This window comes from Microtus pennsylvanicus, chromosome 11 (genome assembly GCF_037038515.1).
Source record: "Microtus pennsylvanicus isolate mMicPen1 chromosome 11, mMicPen1.hap1, whole genome shotgun sequence".
In the NCBI taxonomy this organism is placed as follows: domain Eukaryota; kingdom Metazoa; phylum Chordata; class Mammalia; order Rodentia; family Cricetidae; genus Microtus; species Microtus pennsylvanicus.
In genome coordinates, this window is record NC_134589.1 from 35,334,423 (window position 1) to 35,352,647 (window position 18,225).

General features: G+C 41.2%; 1 protein-coding gene across 1 annotated transcript in view; it reads left to right on the forward strand.

Moving 5' to 3' along the window:
- Positions 1-18,225, forward strand: part of Ints2 (integrator complex subunit 2) — a 53,497-nt gene that overhangs the window by 23,666 nt on the left and 11,606 nt on the right. Inside the window, exons 16-19 of the mRNA XM_075991225.1 lie at positions 5,497-5,601; positions 7,995-8,159; positions 11,615-11,816; positions 16,479-16,604. Of these exons, the coding sequence (XP_075847340.1) occupies positions 5,497-5,601; positions 7,995-8,159; positions 11,615-11,816; positions 16,479-16,604 (598 nt within the window). The remainder of the gene's footprint in view (positions 1-5,496; positions 5,602-7,994; positions 8,160-11,614; positions 11,817-16,478; positions 16,605-18,225) is intronic.

Sequence of the window (18,225 nt, forward strand, 5' to 3'; positions counted from 1 at the left end):
TTTATAAAAATTTTTATTTTGTGTGTGTGTGTTAGTCCACCACATGCGTGGGTACCCATGATCTCTGGAGTTAAGAGTACAGGCAGTTTATGAGTAACCTGATGTGGGTGCCTGTGCTTTCAGCCACTGAGCTGTCTGTCTAGCCCTAACTTTCTGAGATGACAAGGGTACGTGTCACTACTTGTTGAGAGTGATGTCGTGCCGAGAGGGGCTGTTGGAGCCAGCCAGTCTCTGGAGCATGTCCTCCGATGATGGAAAGAGGTGGGAGAGAAGATGCTGTCCCTCACAAAGCTTTCCCCGGTTAGGGCTTTTCTCTGGTCTAGTTTCTTGTCTTCCAGGGGTGTGAAGAACTTCAGAACATGTCACAGTGTTAAGAGAGTTTTTGTCTGGAGGCAAGAGAGTATTTGCCTCAAATATATTCCTACCTATGAATTGTGTTGTGGTTTCAGCACTTTGCTAATTGTCCTTTGGTTTAATCCTTATAATAAACGTTAGCAACCACCCCGTGGGTACAGAAGTTCAGAGGTAGAATCTAGGTGGAATCCCATATTGGAGTGTTATAGCTGTTAAAACACACATTCATGTATTTATTGTTTGTTCAAAAATACTTACACACATGAGTATATTAATGTACATAGATATGTATATGAATTCTAGTTAAATGTTCATTTAAAAATCTTTTAGACAGAAGATAGAAATTGTACACATTTATAGGATCATCCAAAAGAAGATGTGTAGTAAGAGAGGATCATTTCCTTTGTACTTATTACTTAGTTACAATGTGAATATTCCTTGCATATTTCAAGTGTTTGTTTTTAAAACACTGTGCATAGTACTTTATAAATTGGGCATAGTACTGTATAGTTGTATCAAAATTATCTCAAAACAGACTGCTTTACCTAGTAAGAAAAACATCAGATATATAATTTTTTGTTTGTTTGTTTAAGATACGGTTTCTCTGTGTAGCCCTAGCTGTCCTGGAACTAGCTCTTGTAGACCAGGCTGGCCTCGAACTCACAGAGATCCGTCTGCCTCTGCCTCTTGAGTGCTGGGATTAAAGGCATGCGCCACCACCGCCGCCTGTCTCAAATATATTATTTAGCTTTTTGTTTCTGAGACAGAGTCTCTTAGAGACCTCGCTGGGCTTGAACTCTCTGTGTAACTGAGTTTTGCCTGAACTCCTGACCCTCTTGCCTGCACTTGCCGAGTGAGTCTTGAATTACAAGTGTGAACCACCGTGCCTGGCTGAGGTCTCACTCCTCGGTAGCTGCAAGATTGGCTTGTTTAACTCACCCTCCAGCTTCATGCCATCCGAAGAGGAATTCTTGCCTTTTTCTACTCTGTCCTTCCACTGTATGTAAAATTTCCTCATGGTCACCAGCAGAACAAGACTCACTGTTCATTGTCTGGTACATAGGAACCACCGTGTCCAGCTAGGAAATTGGAAGTTTTACAGCTGTCAACCCTAGAGTTAAACCAAGCATTCACAAAAGAAATGTGCTAATGGTTACATGTCTGTAGAGCAATAGTATCTTCAACTTATTTGATTATTTATGTAATGTTGCTGGTGTGGTGTGCATGTCTGTAGTATTAGCACTCAGAGGGTGAGCAGTACTCCTATCTATGTTTGATCACTTTTTTTTCTTAAAGAACAGCAATAACCACCGAAAAACAACAGAACTGCTGGGCTTCTTGGCAACAGATACCTCTAATTCCAGGAGGCAGAGACAGGTAGATCTCTGAATTCAAGGCTAGCCTGGTTTACATAGCAAGTCCAGATCAACCAAGGATACGTATTGAGACCAGATAAAATTTATAAATAGTAAAATTTTACAAATTTTAAAATTTTAATTTAATGAGAAAAAACCCAAAACTATATTTTTATTGTTTAGAGGTAAAACCACTCTTAGAATTTTGCTAGAAAATCTTTTCTTTTTGTATATATGATGCCTTTGTAATGTTAAAATTTTAATATATTTTATTATTGATTTCATTTATGTTCTGTGTGTTTGCTTGCATGAGTTTATGTAGAGCATATATATATTTGTGCATGTTTTGCAAGTGTCTAGAAGTGAGCAGTTGATGCCAAGAGCCTTGCTCTATCTTCTGGATCCTCCTGTCTGTGCCTCCTGGCTTTGCAATATAGGCTTCTCCACCAAGCCTGATTCTATTGGAGTTCTGAGTAGCATCTAAGTTCAGGTACACATACCTTCACAGGGAGCTCTTTATCCACTAATTTATCTTCCTCTTTTTTTTTAATTACTGTGCGGGTATGTGTTATGTGTGTATTGGCATACACATATCATAGTATGGGGGAGGTGTCGGAGAAAAGCTTTGTGGATTTGATTTTCCTCTTTTACCTTTATGTAGGTTTTCAAATTGACCTTAGGTTGTCAGGCTTGTGTGGCAGCCACTTTACCTGATCTTTAGTCTTTTGAGACCGGATCTCATGTGTTTTATCTGGTCTCAAACTCACTGTGCTGCAGTGGATGGCCTTGAACTTCTGGTTCTCTCGCCTCTACCTTGCAAATGCTGTGAGTACATGTGTTTGCTGCTGTGCCACAGTCATGACTCAAACCCAGAGGATTGTGCATGCTAAGCAAGTATTCTCTCAACCAAGCTTTGCGTACATCACAAGCTTGAATGGTTTGAATATGGTTGGAGGTCAGAGGACAACTTTTCAAGAGTTGTTTCTCTCCTTCCACCTTGTGTTCTAGGCCGTGTCTTGAACTTCTGACTGGTTGCCCTGTTTTCTACTTGCATCTCCTGCTAGAGTGCTGGGACTCAGACATGAGTCACTGCTGGTTTCTAACATGGGTTCTGGGGATTGCACTCAAGCCCTTGAGCACACTGAGCTGTCTTACCAGGCAACCCCAGAGCCTTCTAAAGCCTAGCAATTATCCTAACAAGTCCCTAGCTCTCAAGAAACTTCGACACTGATATTTCACGTTAAGTTGATCTTGAAGACTTAAGTAAAAAATTTTCATATTTTAAAAAAATAATGTAAAAATATTTATTGTTTTATTTTATGTGTTTGAGTGTTTTGCCTGCATGTATGTGTGTGTACTGCATACATGTCTGGTGCCTGAGGAGGTCAGAAAAGGACATCAGATCTCCTGGAACTGGAGTGAGAGCTACCATGTGGTTGCCAGGAACCAAACCCAGGTCCTCAGGAAGAGCAAGTGTTCTTAATCACTGAGTTATCCTCCCACCCCCAATCTTTTTTAAGTATAAAGTTTTTTTAGGAGGTTTTGAGTTTGAGGCCAAGGACTTGTGCATGCTAAACCACATGAGAGGTTGAAACAAGAAAACCAAAGCATATTTTAGACCATTCTGGACCACAGAGAGACTCTGTTTCAAAGGGCACAAAGGAGGAGGTGGAGGAGCACGACACCTCAGCAGATGGACACCACATGCCCCACAGAAGCCTTGAGGTGAAGACCTTTAGCGCCAGCCTTAGATCTTGATGAGCAAATTAACATTTGAGTCCTTGTTGTGAGGCAGGCAGTTGACATCCTTGTACTCATGTACCCTTCACAGTGGTGCTGAGATAGGCTGCTGAGTCTGTGGGAGGCACTGGGAAGCTGAGTGCTGGAATCTATAACTGTTATCTGAGCTGTTTTCTGATAAATTCTTACTTAGTTTGTAAAAGATTTTTAGCAAACTAGGGTGAAAATTTACTAACTTATGTGGGTAATTGTATTAAGAGGTATTTGGTCTAAACAGACAATTATTTCATATCTTTTTTTTTGGGTTTTCGAGACAGGGTTTCTCTGTGGTTTTGGAGCCTGTCCTGGAACTAGCTCTTGTAGACCAGGCTGGTCTCGAACTCACAGAGATCCGCCTGCCTCTGCCTCCCGAGTGCTGGGATTAAAGGCATGCGCCACCACCGCCCGGCGATTATTTCATTTCTTTATTTATTTATCTTACACTGGTTTGTATTCATCTGTGCCGTGACACAGTGTAGATAGGGACTCAATAGGACAACGTAAGAGTTAGTTTTATTTCCCCTCATGTGGGTACTAGGAGTGGGTTTATATCTTCAGGGTTGATGGCAAGTGTCCTTACCAATAGAGTCATTTTGCAGCCTCGAATAACACTGATCCACATCTTATTCTTTTTTAAAAAAAAAGGATTTACAGCCGGGCGATGGTGGTGCACACCTTTAATCCCAGCACTTGGGAGGCAGAGGCAGGTGGATCTCTGTGAGTTCCAGACCAGCCTGGTCTATAGAGCTAGTTCCAGGACAGGCTCCAAAGCCACAGAGAAACCAAAAAAAAAAAAAAAAAAAAGAGAGAGAGAGAGAGAGAGAAAGGATTTACATCTTGCCATTTGAAAAAGAATAAATAATTATATTGGATATTTGAATATCCTTTTGTACAGTATAGGTAACCTGAAAATTTCATATATTCACATGGTTTACTGCAAAATACTTAGATTCGAATACAGAAGAATGAGCTAGAGGTGAGACGGCGATTGCTGGCAGAGTCCGTGACTGTATGGGCTACAGCACCCCACAAAGGTTTGAGAGTGGAGTTAGAGGTACAGGCTTTGGTGAACGGCGTTTACAGAAGAGGCTGTGGCTGCAGGGTGAAGGGTGTATTAAGGAGATGAAAACTTAGAGGCTGGAAAGTCAGACCATAGTGACCATGGGTGAAATAGGCTTTAAAATGGAATAGCATACAAAGGAATTATGTTGGACTTGTTAAAAATAAAAAGAGTAGATGTTGCTAACAGGGGGTAGGATATAGGCAAGAAGGAAGTCAAATTCACATTGCTTAACATCCTTTATATAGATAGTTACCAGGTATCATAAATAATGTATTCAAAGCTCTTTTTGTTTTTTAAAGATAGTGTCTTGGGTAGCCCAGGCTGGCTATAAATATACTATTTAAAGATAGTGTCTTAGGTAGCCCAGGCTGGCTATAAATTTACTATTTAAAGATAGTGTCTTAGGTAGCCCAGGCTGGCTATAAATTTACTATTTAGCTGAAGATGCCTTGGTGTTTTGCCTGCATGTGTGTCTGTGTGGGGAGTGTTGAATCCACTGGAGCTGGAGTTACAGACAGTTGGTGAGATGCCATGTGGGTGCTGGGAATTGGACCCGGATCCTCTGGAAGAACAGCCAGTGCTCTTAACTCCTGAGCCTTTTTTCTCACCCGCCTGGTATTTCATAATTCGTATTGGAATCATCATGCTCTAAGTCTGTGCTCATGACTGCTTTGGGCTTTCCTAATGGACGTGGGGAAGTGTTGGCTGCGTTCTTTCAGTGCAGTACATTTCAATTCAGGGTACTTTCTAAATCTTGCCCTTGGTTTTCCCTTATAGCCACTATTTTCATAGCTGTTTTCATCTTTAAAACATTCATATATTAAGTTAATTAAAAGTTAATTAAGTTAATTAAATTGTCTTGTTTCTGTTTGTTTTGAAAGTTAAGGGTTTTTGGTTTTTTTTTTGATACTCTCTTACTTCATACTTTTTGTCTTTTACTGGCAGCTTCCATGCAAAGGAAACCCAAATCATATTCTTCTTCTTTAATGGACCAGATTCCTATCAAGTTTCTTATTCGACAGGCTCAAGGACTGCAGCAGGAGTTGGGAGGTATTTGTTTTATTTATTTTTCTTTGCTAAAGTTTGTTGTATATATAATATACAACATACAATATATAGAGATATATAATAAGTTGTAGTCAGTGTTAAAAATGTAAACAATTCGCCGGGCAGTGGTGGTGCACGCCTTTAATCCCACCCCTCAGGAGGCAGAGGCAGGCGGATCTCTGTGAGTTTGAGGCCAGCCTGGTCTACAAGAGCTAGTTCCAGGACAGGAACCAAAAGCTACAGAGAGACCCTGTGTCAAAAAACCCAAAACAATCAAACAAACAATTAAGAAATGAAAATGATTTCTGCTTCTCTTACTAAATCCATTACTTTAGCCCTACAGATTGCCTCTCCCCTATAGAACTGCAGGTGTTTCCTTATAGAGTGACCCAGATACGATTGCTGATATTTGGGCATTGGGGTACATACACCTGCGATGTATGGGTGCCCACTACTTTTAATTTCCATCATCTTATGATGAGGTTATTTGGATATAACCCTGTTGTAAGCTGTAATTATGTCAAATCTAAGATGCATTTGTGGCCAGGTGTAGTGGCTCAACCTCTAATCATAGCACTCTGGAGGCTCAGGCAGTGAGAGCTCTGTAAGTTCGAGGTCATCCTGGTCTACAGGGGGTGTTCCAGAATAGCCCAAGCTACACAGTGAGATCCTTTTTCAAAAACAATGAAACATGTGCTCCCTTTAAGCTACAGGGCACTGAGGCTCAGCAGTCCAGTGCACCTTGGAGTAGCGCCTGTTTTCCCCCATGACTGTAAGGCTAACTGAGCTACCTGCTGCTGCTGCCTGGCTGTAGCCTGAGAGTTTGTCTCATATTGCTACCTTGTAATGATTTCAGAGTATAGTCTTTACCAAGTATATCACTTCCATGACACTATAAATCTAAGAACTCATTAATCCAACTATCTTAAAGGTGCAGGCTGTCTTTGACATAGAGAACATCAATTTCATGTGATTGAATCTAATAGATATTCACATAATAATGTATTAAAATATGAATGATATTATATACTGCTTCCTTTTTTCATGTTTCTTTTTTCATTACTTGAAATTTGCACTGAGGGCCTTACATTAAGCTAGTACTCTATCACTGAACTGTATCTTCAACCCTCTGCCTCTTCTGAGGTCATTTTTCTTGGAGTCTTGGATAAGTATCATATCAGCTCATGTAGATTTACTTTATTTTTTGAAACTGCTCCATAATAGTCTATGAAACATTAATATGGATTTAATAGTTCAATTGTAAATATTATTAAATAGATGTGTAATAATTTTAGAAAGTTGATTTTTTTTAATAAACCACCTTTCATGTTTCAGTGTGGTTTTCCTCTGTCTTTGAAGTTATGATTTTTCTTCTCTTTTATTGTTGTGGTTGGTTTGGAAGAGGAACATGATCCTTTGTTGAACATGGCTAGCCAGATGGCTGCGTTTATTATAGCTTTACATAGTCTGTTTCTAAGAAGTTGGGACAGTATTTGGCAGCACTGGCCAATTAACATGTTTTACTGAAAAGAGTATAATATGTAGATGGGTTTGCATGTCTCTGACTGTTGGAAGTAGTTGTAGTTGTCCATGTGTTTAGAGTTTCAAGTTCAGCGCACTGGGGTTGTTACAATGCCTTTTTGAGTGTAGAGTCCTGAGGTCAGCCATGGTGGCACATGATCATCTTAGCCCTTGAGAAGCTTTTTGTTTTTGCTCTTCTGAACTCCTGAAACAAGCTATATGAAACAGCTTTCCTGATGAGAGTCACATAGTGGGGTAAGGTAAAGAAAGCTGGGAAAGTTTGCTGCAAGGGTCACCCTGAACTTACTGTGATTTAGTTTTCTTGGGACTTTTATTTAAAATGCTACACAGATTTGTTTTCTTAAATTAAAAAAAGAAATCTTTTCAGCTGTTAGCATTGAACTCAGACCCTCACACAAGTGAGGCAGGTCCTCTGTCATTTTTCTGCACTTCATTCAGTCTTTGTTTTGAGGTAATGTCTCACTAAGTTGCCAGGCTGGCCTTGGACTCAGTGTGTATCTGAGGCAAGACCTTGAATTTAGGCTCTTATTGCCTCTACCTCTGAACAGCTATGATTCCAGCTCCAAGCCTACCTAGAACTTCCTGAAACTTGGTATGTACCTGCAGAAGTGCTCTGGACTGCTGTTTCTGCCCTAGTTCCTAGCATGGTGTCTTCACTCTGCGTATGCAGGTTTCTTAAGTTCTGATGCTAGCGAGCTCAAAGAGTGCTATGAGAAACATTGTTAGCGACACTTCTCTTCCTTATGGCTGTGGGCTGCTGAACATATAAGGTGGGGAGGATTCTGTGAGAGAGACTAAGAGTCCAGTTAACTTACTGTTTATTTTTGTTTTGTTTTTTGTTTTTGTTTTGAAAGGGCTGCACTCAGCTTTACTGCGTCTTCTAGCAACCAATTACCCACATTTGTGTATTGTGGATGACTGGATCTGTGAAGAAGAAATCACAGGGACTGATGCGCTGTTACGGCGAATGCTCCTGACTAGTAATGCCAAAAACCACTCTCCGAAACAACTGCAGGAAGGTGCAGTAACTGCTCATCTTACCTCTGATTACTACTGTAAAGAAGTGATATGTAGCTGGAATTTTCTTTGCTCTGTCAACCAGCTCCCCAAATAAAGAAACCTATTATTGATTATAAGTGCTCAGCCTTAGCTTAGGCTTGTCCCACTATCTTTTTAAACATATTTTTTAGGGTTAATTTAAACTATTTTTATTCCTCTATGTTTTACCTAGGGACTTACTACCTTTCATTCTGTATGTCCTGTTCTCCTGCTTCCTCTGTCTTGCTTGCTGGCCCCTGGCATCTCCCTCCCATCTCCTCTTCTTTTTTCCTCAAGCCTAAATTTCTCCTCCTACTTATTCTCTCTGCGTGAAAGTCTCACCTATACCTCAACTATGCTATTGGCTGGTCAGCTTTTTATTAGACCAATCAGGTGCCTTAGGCAGGCAAAGTAAAACAGCAACATATCTTTATATAATTAAACAAATGTAACACATCTTTACATAGTTAAACAAATGTAACACATCTTTGCACTGTTAAACAAATATTCTGTAATAGTCCTAGGCTAATTAGAATCTTAAATTGTAAGCAGTTTGGGGTAAGGATTAAAATCTTATATTGTAAGCAGTTTGTTTGGGGTAAGGATTAAAATCTTATATTGTAAGCAGTTTGTTTGGGGTAAGGATTAAAATCTTATATTGTAAGCAGTTTGTTTGGGGTAAGGATTTGGAACCAGTTCTTTGCTGTGCTGGGTATTTAGTTGACATGTTTGTATTGTTTCCATATTCTGTGTTCTATCACAAAATTTTTTAGAAAAATCCCAAAATTCTAATCCCAAATTAGAAATAAATGCAGTAGAACATGGCAGTCTACTTGCTGTTATGGGTGATGTTCCAGAGTAGTATCCCTGAACACAAATAGTGTGAGCCACACATTAAAATTTCATTAGCTGTATTAAAAAGTTTCAGTTCCTAAGCCTTCTGAAAACAGTTGCACAACCACTGGAAAGATTGTCCTTGCATAATCTTTACTCCTCTTCGAGGTGATGCCGTTGGCCTTAGCACCCCACCCAAATCCACTTCAAATTTTTGTTGTTATTCTTGATTTCTTTTTGTTGTTATTTCTAAATCTTTTTATATTTTCTCTTTGGGCCTGCAGATTGATCTGGGCCTTTGTGCATTCCGGGCCAGTGCTCCACCAGCTTACTCCCCAGCTCTTGAGGTCACTGTTATTCCGGGCCAGTGCTCCACCAGCTTACTCCCTAGCTCTTGAGGTCACTGTCTTACTCCCCAGCTCTTGAGGTCACTGTCTTACTCCCCAGCTCTTGCGGTCACTGTCTTAATCCCCAGCTCTTGCGGTCACTGTCTTACTCCCCAGCTCTTGAGGTCACTGTCTTTTCTTTTTTGTACACAATTGAAGGAATTGTAAATTATCCAATGCCAATTGTCTTTGACACATGGATTTTGAACTCAAATGCAAAGATGACATGCAGTGTGTTCTTAACAGCTTTCGTTAGTTTCTTCTACATTTCTTTTAGGTACTGTTGGTTTTCCTTGGTGAAGGACATACGTGACTGTCTTTTTGCCTTGAAGTAGTCAGTTGATTATGAACATTGAGGTATAGATAGTTACTGTGATCATGATGGCAACAAAAATAAATTTAAAGAATATTTTGATTTAATTTCTTAGTTACAGTATACTATTTCATATGAAATCAGAGTGTTAATGGGATTGCTCTTTTTTCATAGATGCGCAGTTTTCACTTAGTGTTTATTTTATGCTTGCTAGCCAGATGTAGTTAGTGGCCACTCTAGTGGAGAGACAATTCCAGATATTTAATAACAGCAATCTGCTGGATGCTTATTTCCTTCAATGGGATTCCTGGAGGAAAGTATTAAGGAGTTTGAAAAACTTCCAAATTAGTAAGCCACAGAAGCAACACTCAGACCCACTTTCCTGCTTCAGTGCTGTTTTTAAAAAACAGCCTGAGTTATCCAAAAAATGAGGTTAGCCAACGTGTCACTCATGATTTTTTTTAACATATAATTCACCATTTATAAAGACAAAAGTGAATTTGAATGGCAGTTAGATATTTATTTTTTCATGTAGAATTAAAATGTATTTTTAGTTTTACATAATTCTTTATTGATTCATTGGGAATTTCACATCATGTACCTCAATCATGTTCACCTCTTAGTCCCTTTATATCCACCCCAGCTCTGCAGCCTGCCCCCCCCAAAGAACCACCCAAAATAGTAACAACAAAACAACCACCTCTCTCCTCTGTCTTTCCAATACCTCTTCATCCATCCTAGTGGCATTAGGAGCTGTGGTGTGTCATGCTATACCCTTTTGTCCAGTCAGCTCCTCCCACAAAATGTTTGCTGCAATGAATCGGTGGTCTGGTTCAGGGTCTCTGGCTCCCCATCATCACTGCTCCACTGAAACTCCTCAGATCTAGTGTTGCCCCAGTCATAGAAATCCTGCAGCTACTGTTCTGCAGGACCAGTCCCTGCACATGCTCCAGCGGGCCATAGATGGGGAGATGATGGGATGGACCAGTCCCTGCACATGCTCCAGCGGGCCATAGATGGGGAGATGATGGGGTGGACCAGTCCCTGCACATGCTCCAGCGGGCCATAGATGGGGAGATGATGGGATGGACCAGTCCCTGCACATGCTCCAGCGGGCCATAGATGGGGAGATGATGGGATGGACCAGTCCCTGCACATGCTCCAGCGGGCCATAGATGGGGAGATGATGGGGTGGACCAGTCCCTGCACATGCTCCAGCGGGCCATAGATGGGGAGATGATGGGGTGGACCAGTCCCTGCACATGCTCCAGCGGGCCATAGATCGGGGAGATGATGGGGTGGACCAGTCCCTGCACATGCTCCGGCGGGCCATAGATCGGGGAGATGATGGGGTGGGCCAGCCTAGCTGAGCTTGTCAGTCTGGGCCACTGGGACTGCCCCACTCAGATGGGAGGTGGAACCAGCTCATAGAAGCCCATGTCATCCAGGCCAGTTCTCCCATGCCTGTAGTGAGAATCATCTCTTCCGTGGTAGGTGGGACCTGAATTTTATGAAATAATATCTATACTTTTATGGATTTTCATTTATTTTTATTACACTTTAATTTATTGATTTCATATGTGTTTGTGTAGGGCCTTGCACATGACACACTGCACATGTGGAAGTCAGGACAGCTTTTGGAGCTGGTTCTATTTCTCACATGGGTACAGGGTTGTAACTCAGGTATCAGGCTTCACTTGCCCAAAGCCTCTGAGCCCTCTCACCTGCCATCCAAGAAGTTTTCGAATGACTATATTAGCTTTAGTGAAAATTGATGGGACGTTTTTCTTTTAACACCGTTGCTTTCTTGATTTGTTTGGCCCCTTCTCTAAGAAAGCAGTGTCTATTTCTGCCTGGTAAACATTACAGAATTTAAGTAATGATAGTAACATTCTCTTTTCAGCATTTTCAGCTGTGCCAGTAAATCACACACAAGTGATGCAGATTATGGAGCACTTGACTCTACTTTCTGCCAGTGAACTTATACCGTATGCAGAAGTATTAACATCCAATATGAACCAGCTGCTGAATGCAGGGGTTCCACGGAGAATTCTTCAAACTGTCAATAAGTTATGGATGGTTCTTAATACTGTGATGCCCAGAAGGTGAGTTCTGTGTTCTGCTGTGTGCACTGGAGAAGTGTAGAGCTTTGATAATTACAGGAAATTCAGTTGTTGGGAAAATTCGCATGGCCACTTCCATTGGTGTTTTTGAGTATGTACTAATAAAATTCCTTTCTGAAGGTAAATATTTAAGGATACATACATTAGCCAGGTGCAGTGGTGTTAATCTTTAATCTCAGCATGCATCTGGATGGAGAATAGGCACATCTCTCTGAAGTCTGAGGACGGCCTCATGGTAAGATTTGTCACACACACAAAAAAATTTGTTACATTTTAAAGAATACTTTAAGAAATAAAAGCTATTAGCACTTTGAGAAAGTTCTTTTAAAGTACTTTCCTCTGTGTAGTTACTTGAGGCTGTTTCAGATCACTGTGTCTCACATCATGGCTGTGGTTCCAGAGTCTGCTGCTCCTCGAGTCACGTGCACTGCTTTACATCCCTGATCCCCAGGCTGTAATCCATGCAGTTAGATCTGCATCTGCTGCAGGAGCGAGGCATCAGGATGTCTAAAAGCAGAGCCACAGATGATGCATTGTGCAGCAGAGATTGGAGAACAGGGGTGCGCTTCGCTTGTGTTCTTCAGTTGGTGGGTGCTAGTTCATAGATTGCATCATAACACCTGGCCGGTTGGACAATAGTAACAGTGGTTTGACTTAGCTGAGAGCTTGGTTTAGTAGTTCTGGGAATTGGGAATAGTTATGTTTTTAAATTCAAATGTTATTTAACATCAAATTAATAAATACCCATAATATAATGTCTATTTCACACTTTTCTATTTTAGACCCTGACTACTCAGAGGAAACCAGTTTCAGTTTAAAAAAAAATTCTAGCCAGGTGGTGGTGGTGCATGGCTTTAATCCCAGCACTTGGGAGGCAGAGGCAGGTGGATCTCTGTGAGTTCAAGGCCAGTCTGGTCTACAAAGTTAGTCCCAGGACAGCCAGGACAGTTTGCATGGAGAAACCCTGTTTTAAAAACAAAACAACAGCAATAAATCTAATATTTACATTCCTTAATTTTAGCTCAGTAATAGGCTTATAACAAATATGACCTTTTGTTTATCTGACTTAGTCATTGCGAAGTTTAGCAGTCTGACTTGCTCTTCCTTTCTGTGAATCCTCTTCCTTTCCCTTCCTTCCTTCCTTTTTTGCTTCCTTCCTTCTTTCCTTCCTTTTTTTTTTTTTTGAGGCAGGGTTTTTCTGTGTAGTCCTGGAACTTACTTTGCAGACCAGGCTGGCATCAAACTCACAGAGATCCTCCTGCCTTCTCCTCAGGTGTGCTGGGATCAAAGGCGTGTGCTACCATACCCAGCTCTTTGTTTGTGTTTTTTTTTTTGAGACAGGGTTTCTCTTGCCAGCTCGTTGTTTTCTAATACAGTTATATTATTTTGTTTAGCTAAAGCATTATTTAGTGTTCATCTTATGATTATGTGTTTACAGTTGACCTGTGCAGTATACTGCAATATTTGATTACTCCTTCCTTCCTTCCTTCCTTCCTTCCTTCCTTCCTTCCTTCCTTCCTTCCTTCCTTCCTTCCTTCCTCTCCTTCCTCCCTTCCCTTCCCTTCCCTTCCCTTCCCTTCCCTTCCCTTCCCTTCCCTTCCCTTCCCTTCCCTTCCCTTCCCTTCCCTCCCCTCCCCTCCCCTCCCCTCCCCTCCCCTCCCTTCCCCTTCCCCGTCCCCTTCCCCTTCCTTCCTTCCTTCCTTCCTTCCTTCCTTCCTTCCTTCCTTCCTTCCTTCCTTCCTTCCTTCCTTCCTTCCTTCCTTCCTTCCTTCCCTTTGTTGTTGAGGAATCACACTCAGTCTATGAGCATGCTAGTCAAGTGTGCTGCCCCTGAACTACACTTCCATGATGGTTTCTTTCTTCCACATGAGTGCCATTCCCCATTCTTGCATTGTCATAATACTTGCCTTGTTTCCATTTGTTATGCTAACAGTAATAAATAGTTCACCCTATACTCTTTATTAAGATGAGGCTTACTCTATAGTAATTACAGCATATAACCAATCAGTAAGTTGATTTTCATGGGACGCATCTCTTTCTATCTTCAGTTTCCCTGGAGCACGCACAGCTGTCCTTCAGCTGCTGCTGTCTGTGCTCTGCTGGGAGCCCTGTTTTTTTTCCTGGCTTCTGTCCACATAGCACATTCTGCAGTGCTTCCTGAGAAAGACTGAGTGGGGGAGAGGAGGAGGTGTTTTTTTTTCTTTTTTTGGCGATATTTTTGGAGGTTTCATTCTTTTCCCATGTGATTGCTATTTTGCCTAAGTGTAGTTCATAAATTCGAGTGCACTGTTTTTTTTTTTTGTTTTTTTTTTTTTTGGTTTTTCGAGACAGGGTTTCTCTGTGGTTTTGGAGCCTGTCCTGGAACTAGTTCTTGTAGACCAGGCTGGTCTCGAACTCACAGAGATCCGCCTGCCTCTGCCTCCCGAGTGCTGGGATTAAAGGCGTGCGCCACCACCGCCCGGCTCGAGTGCACTGTTTTTCTAACTTGGAATTTCTACTGTGTAGCACAAGTTCCAATTGTTCTTACTATCTGACCCGGAGTCAGATATTAGGGGTTGAATGCTAGAGATCAGAGAAGCAGAGTGGCAGCCCTTCTACCTCTCCCAATGCTCAGACCAAAGGGGCGATCCTGTGCTCAGACTGCGACTTCAGACTGTGTCCTCTGACTGCTTCAGACTACACCTCAGACTGAATCCTCAGACTGAGTTACTGTCTTGCCTTATAGTCCTCTCTACCCAGCCATAAATTTTTCTGTCTCCACCTCCCTAGTGCTGGCATTAAAGGCATGGGACTCCCAAGTACTGGGATTAAAGGTGTGTGCCACCACTGCCTAGCCTCTAGTGGCTTAGCTCTGCACCCTGCTCTTCATGCAAGCTTTATTTGTTAAGACATAAATAAAATATCACCGCACCACTGGCTAGTGGTGATCTGGTGTTTACTGTTTTCCAGCCCTTTGTATATGACCATTGTTTTTCCATTCATAGCAGGTGTTCCCTCCCTTTGTGTTCTGGAATTTAATAATGAAGTGTTTTGATGTTTATCTTTTTTCCTCTTCATAGTATTGGGTACTTGGTTGCTTTTTTTGTTCTGGTGAGCAGTGTCTTAATTTTTAGGACTTTACTTCTTGAATAAATTGAATTGTGTGTCTTTGTGTTGGTATGTGCATGTGAGTGCAGGTGCCTGAGGAGGCCAGAGATAGTGGGTGCCTGGGAGCTGGAGTTACAGGTGGGTGGGTTTGAGCCACCTTACTTGGGTTCTGGGAACTGAATTCCAGTCCTCTGGAGGAGCAATAAATGCTCTTAACTTCTGAGCCATCTCTCCAGCCCTAGTAATAATGCCCTGTTTTAAAGCCTAGATGTGGTGGAACATATCTGTAACAGGAGTACTCAGAAGGCAAGGTATGAAGATCAGGAATTCCAGGATATCCTGGCATACACAGGGAGAATTTATCTCATCTGTATAACTCTGGCTGTTCTAGAACTCACACTGTAGGCCAGGCTGACTTGAACTCAGAGATTGCTTCCTGCTGGGATTAAAGGCTCGTGCCATCACCACAAGGCCCTTTTTTCCCCTTGCTAATATTGTTCCTATATTTTCCATTGTTTTGGAGTTTTTTCTTTCTTTAGTGTATTTTAATCTTTTTCTAAATAAAACTTGTTGTAAATGTCTGGTCCTTGGATCCCGTTTCGTGTGAGATACTGTAAGAGATCAAGTACCACTCATGGTGTATTTTCCTCAGCAGTTCTCTTATATGGTCAGCTTAGCCATATCTGTAATCTGCCGGATTTTAAAGTGACATTTTACAGTGAGATATATTATATTTATGGGGATAGTACAGTTTCAAAATTGTGGTAATTTTGATTTTTTATTTTTACTAAACTTTTCCTCTTAATATGCTAAGTGTGTTAGGACTGAGTTTTTAATTTATATTCTTCCCAATTGCTATGATCATTCCACCTCTGCTGCAAAGACTAGCGGCTGCTGTGTTTGTTGTTTAACTTACGTTTGCTTTAAAGACATAATAATATATCATAGATGTCTAGTTTTTCTTTTTGTTTGTTGTATGTTTTTGTTTTTTCGAGACAGGGTTTCCCTGTGTAACAGACCTAGCTGTCCTAGAACTAGCTCTTGTAGACCAGGCTGGCCTCAAACTCACAGGGATTTACCTGCCTCTGCCTCCCAAGTGCTGGGATTAAAGATGACTAGTTTTTAATCCTTCAGAGTTTATTTATTCACAGGGCAGGGGATGTAGCTCTGTCGGTAGTGTGCTTGCCTAGCACACATGAAACCCAGGGTTCCACCCCCAGCAGTGCATGAATCAGTCATGGTGGCACATTCCTGTGATCTCAGCACTCAGGAGGAGCTGCAGGAGAATCAGAAGTTCAGGTCTCCTCAGCTATATATATAGTGAGTCTGGGGCCAGTCTGAACTACATGAGAGCCTTGCTCAGAAACGAACAACAAAAGAAATCCAAAGGTTTTTCACAGTGTATTTTCTTTCTTTTTTTGGTTTACTTGAAAATATTTTCTTTCCTTCTTTTCTTCTACCTTCTTTTTTATTTATTTATTTTTTTTAACAAAGGACTAAATGACTGTTGAAACATAGCTATTATGAACATGTGACTGTTTTTTTTTTTTTAATCAGGTTGTGGGTAATGACGGTTAATGCACTCCAACCTTCCATAAAGTTTATACGACAACAAAAATATACCCAGAATGATTTGATGATAGATCCTCTCATTGTCTTGAGGTGTGACCGGAGGGTTCACAGGTAAGTTATTTGAATTTTATTTTTTTTTTAAATAGAGCTGTACTTTGTAGAATCAAAAGAAATGAAAGAAAATAATTTAATATTCTATTTCTGTTATAAATATATATGTAATATATATATTTTGTAGCTTTTTGGTTTTCTAGCGGCATATATTCGTAATTTATAGTCAATGTATTATTTAGTCTGTGTACAATAAAATCTCGTCTTAAAAAAAGGCATTCTTGGCTTTGGTAGTCATGAGTAGGGCTTTTCTGTCTCTCGAAAGGAGCTGGTGAAGAATAGCACCATGGCTAGCTCACTGAAGTGACTTTGCTTCTCGTGTTTTATTTTGAAACAAGGTCTCACAGTGCGGTGAGGGAGACCTTGAACTCCTGGTTTGACTCCTGACTTCCCTGCCTCAGTTGTCTTAGTGCTGGGTTAGAGGCCTTGCCACCTGATTTTAAAGCACTGGCACTTTCCATGTCATCCCATGCTTTAAAACTGCCACCTGTTTGACGTCAGTTGTGATGTTAGCTTCACCAGTTCCATATTTGTCTCTATTTTCTGGCTAATTGTTTTGAAATGGCTTCATTTCAAAAGGCAGAGGTTAATGAACAGAATTTAATATTTGAATTTCAAGCTGTCATTCTAAGTAATTGTAAAGGTAAATAAATCGAGTGGCCTACCCTTAATGGTCACCATCACCATGGGGAAAGAAGGTAAAATGTATGGAACTTTAACTAGCGTGGTCCCGTGCCACTGAGTGATGTACTAAATGAATTGCTGCTGTTGTTTTGGGGTTTTTTTTTTGAATCAGGATTTCACTGTGTAGTCCTGGCTGACCTACTGACTCGCTCTGTCAACCAGACTGACCTTGAACTCACAGAGATCCACCTGAGTACTAGGATTAAAAATAAGCACCACTGCACTTGATCAAAATGAAATTTTTTTCTTTTTTTTTGATACAGGGTTTCTCTGTGTAACAGTTCTGGCTGTCCTGGAACTCCCTTTGTAGACCAGGCTGGCCTCAAACTCACAGAGGTCCACCTGCCTCTTTCCTGAGAGCTAGGCTTAAAGGCGTGCGCCACCACCGCCCAGTTGAATCTTTTTTTTTCTTCTATGTTAAGAAATATTGTGCTGGGAGCTGGAGGGAGAGCTTAGTGGTTGAGAACGCTGGCTGCTCTTCCAGAACACCTGGGCTCGATTCCCAGCACCCACATGGCAGCTTACGCCTGTCTGTAACTCCATTTCCAGGCTCTCACACTTTCACACAGACATGCATGCAGGCAAAACACTAATAAACAGAAAATAAAAATAAATTAAAAAAAAAACAAATAAAAATACTGAACGCCTTTAATCCCAGCACTTGGGAGGCAGGTGGATCTTTGAGTTCGAGGCCAGCCTGGTCTACAGAGTGAATTTCAGGATAGCCAGAGGTATACAGAGAAACCCTGTCTCAGGAAAATAAAATCAAAACTGACCAACCATCCAACAACAAAAACAAAAAAGAAAGAAAATGAAAAGAAATACTGGGCTTGGGAGATTGCTCTTCTACTGCTTTTCCCTGGGATTGGAGTTCGCTTTCCAACACTCCAGCACTCTCAGACTGCTTACAGTTGCCTATAACTCTAGCATCAGGGGA